This window comes from Scomber japonicus, chromosome 13 (genome assembly GCF_027409825.1).
Source record: "Scomber japonicus isolate fScoJap1 chromosome 13, fScoJap1.pri, whole genome shotgun sequence".
NCBI classification, from domain to species: Eukaryota; Metazoa; Chordata; class Actinopteri; order Scombriformes; family Scombridae; genus Scomber; species Scomber japonicus.
This window is the reverse complement of record NC_070590.1, coordinates 1778704-1786203: the sequence shown is the minus strand read 5'-3', so window position 1 is coordinate 1786203 and position 7500 is coordinate 1778704. Positions and strand designations below refer to the sequence as shown.

The window sequence follows — 7500 nt, the reverse complement described above, 5'->3', positions numbered from 1 at the left end:
TGAGTATTTGAACAAATGTTGGATTGAAACCCCAGCGGGCTAATCGCTAAGCTAATACGCACACTTACACCCTTTGTGACCTCTGGGGTTCACACACAGTCTGGAAAACCAACCTTGTGGGGACCAGGCCTATCAGGAGGCTGTTTGCTATTGATTACAATGCTCATTACCGTGGAAACCAGGAGTCGGTCCCCACAGGGTTGGTAATATGTCAGGTTGCGGTCCCCACCAGGATAGATAAACACACACGCACACACAGAGAGATAAACACACACACACACACACACAGACACAGAGACACAAACACACACACACACACAGAGAGAGACAGACACACACACACACACACACAAAGACACAGACAGATGCACACACACAGAGATGCACGCACACACACACACACACACACACACCTCCAGGCCGTTCCTGGCGGCTTTTGTGCATGTTGAGCTCGCTGATGGTGTCCTGCAGGTTGGTCTGCAGGCGTCCGTGAGGAATCGGCTTCGCGATGGGATTCACGTAGAACTGCGTCACTTCGGGATCGTCGTCCGCTCGGCTGCTCGGACCAGGAAGCTCTCGCAGCTCGTCCTCGTCCTCCATGTGGCTGCAGACAGGAAGTAGGAAGTAGGAAGAGAAAGGAGAGACGAGTGTTACAGTGTATCTCTATGTGTGTGTATATCTCTGTGTGTATCTGTGTGTGTGTGTGTGTGTGTGTATTTCTGTGTGTACCTGTGTATATCTTTATCTGTACCTGTGTCTCTGTGGGTATGTGTGTGTATCTTTTTGTGTACCTGTGTGTATCTCTGTGTGTACCTGTGTGTATCTCTGTGTGTATCTCTGTGTGTACCTGTGTGTATCTCTGTGTGTACCTGTGTGTATCTCTGGTGTGTATCTCTGTGTGTACCTGTGTGTATCTCTGTGTGTATCTGTATGTGTGTATCTCTTATTGTGTACCTCTTTTTGTGTATCTGTGTGTGTGTGTGTGTGTGTGTGTGTGTGTATATCTCTTATTGTGTACCTGTGTGTATCTCTGTGTACCTGTGTGTGTGTGTGTGTGTGTGTGTATCTCTTATTGTGTACCTCTGTGTGTATCTCTTATTGTGTACCTGTGTCCGTTCTGTGGATACTCTGAGGGTGAAGCGAGGTCGTCCGTCTCTTTGCTGATCGGGACTGTTGTACTGGCTGCTGTTCAGGTTCTTCAGCACAAGTTTCTTGATGCTCTTCCTGTAACACACACACACACACACACACACACACACACGTACCACTACATTAACGGCAGCACGATGAATGAATAATCTTTACCGTCATTATACGATAAACGTTTTTTAAAGGCGTCTCTGCAGCACTCGATAAAGAAGAAAGCTGTTTAAAGTGATGAAACCTTTTTCCCGCCATTGTTACCATGGCGACGGGTTACCTGGGTAGGGTACTGTTACCATGGCAACGGGTTACTATAGTGACGGGTTTACCGTTACCCTGGCCTGGTGGTGATGGGGTTACCATGGTTATCTGGGTAGGGTTTACAGTTACCCTGGTGGTAATGGGGTTACCATGGTTACCTGGGTAGGGTTTACCGTTACCCTGGTGGGTGATGGGGTTACCCATGGTTACGGTTTACAGTTACCATGGTGGTGATGGGGTTACCATGGTTACCTGGGTAGGGTTACAGTTACCCTGGTGGTGATGGGGTTACCATGGTTACCTGGGTAGGGTTTACCGTTACCATGGTGGTAATGGGGTTACAACGGTGGTGATGGGGTTACCATGGCGACGGGGTTACCTGGGTATGAAGGCTCCGTTGGTGAGGCGAGGGCTCGTCGTCGTCGAGCCCGTCGAACAGCTGAGACTTGAGGCTCCGGATGAAGTCAGCGCTTTGGGTCGGACCCTCGTCGCCGGCCGGGGGGTCAGCTTGTAGTGACGTGGGCGTGGTCAAAGCCTTCTGGGCCGTCGGATTGGTCGGCTTCAGGCGCTGTCACAACACAACAGGACAGGTTTACTTCCTATCTCATGTTAAAGGCTATTTATTTAAACATTGATTTATATGTTCCTTTTAAATGTGAAAAACACTTTGAGCTGCTATAAAAATAAAGTTATTATTATTATTATTATTATTATTGTTTCCTCGACCTTTAAACTTAATTACAGGATGAGATTAAAATAATTAGCCAGATTTTGTGGAGGACGATGTAAAGCTTTAATATTTTAAACAGATAAATATGTTAAAGCTCTTTTTCTTCTCTCCCAAAACCGTATAAAGTTATAAATGTTTGTTTTGTAATCAGTAAATCAGTTTGAAGCAGGGGTGTCAACTCATTTTTGTTCAAGGGCACATACAGAACAATTAGATCTCATGTGGGGCGGTCCATTAAAAAGATGGAAGGAAGGAAGGAAACAAGGATGGAAAGAAGGGAAAAGGGATTAGGAAGGAAAGAAAGGAAGGAAAGGAAGAAAGGAAAAGATGATGATGGAAAGATGGAAGGAAGGAAGGGAGGAAGAAGGAAAAGGGATTAGGAAGCAAAGATGGAAGAAGGAGACAAAGAAGGAAAGAAGACAAAGAAGGAAGGAAGGAAGGAAGGAAGGAAGGAAGGAAGGAAGGATGGACGGAGGGAAGGAAACAAAGAAGGAAAGGAGGGAGGAAACAAAGAAGGACAGATGACAGGAGAGTAGGAAGGGGTGTGGGCCGGTTCTGGCCCCCGGGCCTCATGTTGGACCCCCCCCAGTTCTCACCTCCTCCTTCTTCTTGGGGTCGGACAGCGGGTTCTGAACAGCGGGCGAGTCTCCGTACGGCGAATACGCCAAAAACGCTGAGCTGCTGCTGGAGCATCGCCTGCTGAGCGGGCCGCCGCGTTCGGGTCGGTGAGCGCTGAGGACAAACAGAGACGCTCAGATCAGACCAACGAGAACAGGAAGCAGGAAGCAGGAAGGAGGAAGGAGGGAAGGAGAAGCAGGAAGGAGGAAGGAGGAGCAGCTTATAGTTTAGTTTATAATGAGTCAGAAACAGAGTTAGTGTAGTTAGTTAATTCCTTCAAAATAAAACCAACTAGTCAATTCCTTCAAAATAAAACCAACTAGTCAATCCCTTCAAAATAAACCAACGAGTCAATTCCTTCAAAATAAAACCAACGAGTCAATTCCTTCAAAATAAAACCAACTAGTCAATTCCTTCAAAATAAAACCAGTCAATCCCTTCAAAGTAAAACTAAACTAAAACTAGTTAATTCCTTCAAACTAGAACTAGTCAATTCCTTCAAAGTAAAATTAAACTAAAACTAGTCAATTCCTTCAAACTAGAACTAGTCAATTCCTTCAAAGTAAAATTAAACTAAAACTAGTCAATTCCTTCAAACTAGAACTAGTCAATTCCTTCAAAGTAAAATTAAACTAAAACTAGTCAATTCCTTCAAAGTAAAATTAAACTAAAACTAGTCAATTCCTTCAAAATAAAACTGAAATAAAACTAGTCAATCCCTTCAAAATAAAAGCTGAACTAAAACTAGTCAATTCCTTCAAACTAAAACTAGTCAATTCTTCAAAATAAAACCAGACTAAAACTAGTCAATTCCTTCAAATAAAACCAGACTAAAACTAGTCAATTCCTTCAAAATAAAACCAGACTAAAACTGATCAATTCTCACCGACGGGTTGCTGCGGCGCTCCAAAGCCCATCGTACTCGCTCCGCTGTTGAACCCGGTGGCTCCGAACGTTCCCATCGTTCCCAGCGTGGTTCCCAGTTTGTTCTGGTTGTTCCCAAACAGAGACGTCTGGCCCGTTCCCACCGCTGAACAAACACAGCTTCATATTAATCATCTGGTTTTATTTTATTTAACTCTTATTTATAATAATCAACCCTTTATAGGGCACTCATTGAAATAGTTAAGGAAGGAAGGAATGATGAAAGGAAGGAAGGAAGGAAGGAGGGAGAAATGATGGAAGGGAGGGAGGAAAGGAGGAAAGGAAGGAAGGAAGGGAAGGAGAAATGATGGAAGGGAGGGAGGAAGAAAGGAAGGAAGGAATGATGGAGGGAAGGAAGGGAGGAAGGGAGGAAGGAAGAAAGGTTGGAAAGAAGGAAGGAAGAAGGAATGATGGAGGGAAGGAAGGAATGATGGAGGGAAAGGAAGTAAGGAAATAAGGAAGGATATTTTGGGATATTTACAGAAGTTACCAAATATAATAATTTGCCCAATAAAGGGTTAAAGCTCTAACTATAATTACCGGCTCCGAAGCTCGTTCCCAGTCCGGTCCCTAACCCTCCGGTTGCCGTTTGTTCCCAAACAGACCTCCTGCTGCCGGTTCGCTCCGAAACCTGAAACAACAGACGGATTGAGATCAGAGAGTCACAGAGGAAACTGTTTAAAAGCAGCACCAGATTTGTTAAAATGTACATTTAGTATTTTTCATTTAGCATTTAGTATTCATTTAACTGAATGCTCCTGAAAATGTCAAATGGTGTAACCACAAAAAAATGATAGATATTAAAGGGGGAGAGAAAGAAAGAAGTTGGTTCCTTATTAACATGATTCTCTCTAAATGGATTTAAAGCAGTAATTTGATGCTGATTAATAATAAATTAATATATTTTCACATTTAACCTATTAATTCAAACTAACCCTCACAGACAGAGAGACAGGGTTATATAACCGCCCTTCCATCCTTCCCTTTCCTTCCTTCCTTCTCCTCCCTTCCATCCTTCCTTCCCTCTTTTCTTCGTCCTTCCTTTTCATCCTCCCTCCCTCCCTCCTTTCCTTCCATCCTTCCCTCCCTCCCCCCCTTCCATTACATTTTAGAGCAGTAATCATAATACCACCATACCGTGAAACCGTGATATTTTCGCTTATGGTTATCAAACCGCCAGAATCTCATACCGGCCCATGCCTAATCGTGGGTATTCATTTTGGTATCGTGACAACACTTAAACAGAATCAGATCTTTCCGTACCGAATGTGGACGTGTTGGTTCCCGTTCCGAGCGCCAGAGCCGGTTTGTTCCCGAACAGTCCGGTCCCGGCTCCGAAGGACGGAGCGCTGGTCGTGGTGGTGCCGAAGCCGGCCGTCTTATTCCCGAACAGACTTTGCTTTAAAGATACAAACAGGAAACGTTAAAATCCCCCCCCTCAGAGTCCAGCCGAACGAACTAACTGCTTCCTGTCGGCCGGTCGCCATGGTTACCTGCGTGCCGACGTTCCCGAAGCCGGTGTTGGTTTGTCCGAACAGACCGGTGGCGGTGCCGAAGCCGGGTGGGGCGGCGCTGGTCTGAGCCGTACCGAACATACTACCGGACTGAGACGCCGGCCGTGTTCCCGAATAAACCTGAAACACAAAAACACACAACAAGGGTTACACACTCAGTGTCACACACACACACACTCAGGGTCACACACACTCTGCCACACACACACACACACACTCGGGGCCACACTCAGGCTCCTACTGATTGATTCATTATAGTTATTTTATTTTATTTATAGTTCATTTATTCTATTTCTAGCTACTTGTCCTATTTTACTATTTTAAAATCGTTTGCCATTTTTACTTTGCATCTAAAATTCAAGTTTCTTTTTTAAACCCTCCTGTCGTCCTCGAGGCAAGGAAGGATGGAAGGAAAGGAGGAAGGAAGGGAGAAAGAAGGAAAGAAAGGAGTGAGGATGGAAGGAAGGGAGGAAGAATGAAGGAAAGGAGGGATGGATAGAGGGAATGAAGAAAGGAAGGAAAGCAGGGAGGAAGGAAGGAAGGGAGGAGGGAGGAGAAGGGAGGAAGGAGGAAGGATGGAGGAAGGAAGGAAAGGAGGAAGGAACAGTCAAAACAGACGTGGTCAATTTGACCCGGGAGGACGACAGGAGGGTCCTTTTAATTTGTGAAAGCTATAAAAAGTTAATATTCTTATTCTTCTTATTCTTATGATGATGATGATGATGATGATGATGATGATGATGGAGCAGGGTCTCACCATGCTGCTGGTGTTGGCCTGTCCCATGGTGTTGGTGTTCCCGAAGGAGAATCCGGTGCTCTGAGCCGCCGTGGTCGTCTGTCCGAACGGTTTGAAGAGGCTGGACGCGGCTTGTTGAGGCGCCTGCTGTCCAAACAACCCGCCGGCGTTGGTGTTGAAGCCTGCAGCCGCCGGAGCTACAGCGGAGACTGAGACACGTTAACTCAGCTGATATACAAAGGAAGGAAGGAAGGAAGGAAAGGAGGAAGGAAGGAAGGAAAGAAGGACGGAAGAAAAGGAGGAAAGATGGAAGGGAGGATGGATGGGAGGAAGGAAGGAAAGAAAGATGGAAGGAAGGAAGGAAGGAAGGAAGGACAAAGGGAAGGAAGGAAGGGAGGAAAGATGGAAGGGAAGAAGGACAGAAAGATGGAAGGAAGGAAGGAGGGAAGAAAGATGGAAGGGAGAAAAGATTGGAGGGAGGGAGGGAGGAAGGAAGAAAGGAAGGATGGAAAGGAAGAAAGATGGAAGGGAGGAAAGGAGGAAAGATGGAAGGAAAGAAGGGAAGAGACAGGAAGGAAGGAAGGAATGAAGGAAGGAAGGAAAGAAAGAAGAAAGGAAGGAAGGAAGGAAAGAAAGGAAAAGACAGAAGAAAGGGAGGAAGGAAGGATGGAAGAAAGGTAGGAAAGAAAGAAAGAAAGAAAGAAAGAATGGATGATGAAAGGAAGGAAAGAAAGAAGGAAAGATGGAAGGGAGGAAGGAAGGAAGGAAGGAAGGAAGGAAAGAAGGGAAGAGACAGGAAGGAAAGGAAGGAAGGAAGGAAGGAAGGAAGGAAAGAAAGAAAGGAAGGAAGGAATGAAGGAAGGAGGGAGAGAGGGAAGGAGGAAGGAAGGGAGGAAGGGAGGATGGAAGAAAGGAATGAAGGAATGAAGGAAGGAAAGAAGGGAAAAGACAGGAAGAAAGGAAGGAAGTATAAACGTGACTGTGAATGTTTGGGTTCCTCACCTGCTCCGAACGTGCTCTTGTTCTGTCCGAAGGAGAACGAGGCGTTTGGCGCGGCGGCTCCGAACAGACCGGTGGCGGCGCTCGACGTCGCCGTGGTCGCTCCGAACAGGCCGCCGGTCTGAGCCGCGATCGGATTGGTCGGACCTTTCCTGCCCGCCTGGTAATCCTCCAACCGCAGCTCCTGCAGAGAGACGGACAGGAAGCTCATCATCAGCATCATCATCATCAGACTCACTAAAACCTTTTATTAAGCTATCGTCTCTGATTCATAAAGACTGAGAGAGAGAGAGAGAGAGGGAGAGAGAGAGAGAGAGAGAGAGAGAGAGAGAGAGAGAGAGAGAGAGAGAGAGAGAGAGAGAGAGAGAGAGAGAGAGAGAGAGAGAGAGAAGAGAAGAGAGAGAGAGAGAGGAGAGAGAAAGAGAGAGAGAGAGAGAGAGAGAGAGAGAGAGAGAGAGAGAGAGAGAGGTGTGAAGAAAGGGAGGAACGAGGGAGGGAGGAAAGATGGAAGGAAGGGAGGGAGGAAGGAAGGAAGGGAGGGAGGAAGGAAGGAAGGGAGGGAGGAAGGAAGAAAG

The 7500-nt window shown here is 46.2% G+C and overlaps 2 protein-coding genes across 2 annotated transcripts in view; one reads left to right on the top strand and one right to left on the bottom strand.

Moving 5' to 3' along the window:
- Positions 1-7500, top strand: part of LOC128371068 (ribonuclease kappa-B) — a 112540-nt gene that overhangs the window by 56549 nt on the left and 48491 nt on the right. The window lies entirely within an intron of this gene.
- Positions 1-7500, bottom strand: part of nup98 (nucleoporin 98 and 96 precursor) — a 41495-nt gene that overhangs the window by 24133 nt on the left and 9862 nt on the right. Inside the window, 18 exon segments of the mRNA XM_053331273.1 lie at positions 414-435; positions 437-604; positions 1107-1168; positions 1170-1224; positions 1784-1809; positions 1811-1854; positions 1857-1920; positions 1922-1972; positions 2731-2802; positions 2804-2839; positions 2841-2866; positions 3639-3782; positions 4217-4267; positions 4270-4293; positions 4925-5075; positions 5170-5310; positions 5948-6123; positions 6929-7109. Coding sequence (XP_053187248.1) covers positions 414-435; positions 437-604; positions 1107-1168; positions 1170-1224; positions 1784-1809; positions 1811-1854; positions 1857-1920; positions 1922-1972; positions 2731-2802; positions 2804-2839; positions 2841-2866; positions 3639-3782; positions 4217-4267; positions 4270-4293; positions 4925-5075; positions 5170-5310; positions 5948-6123; positions 6929-7109 — 1494 coding nt within the window.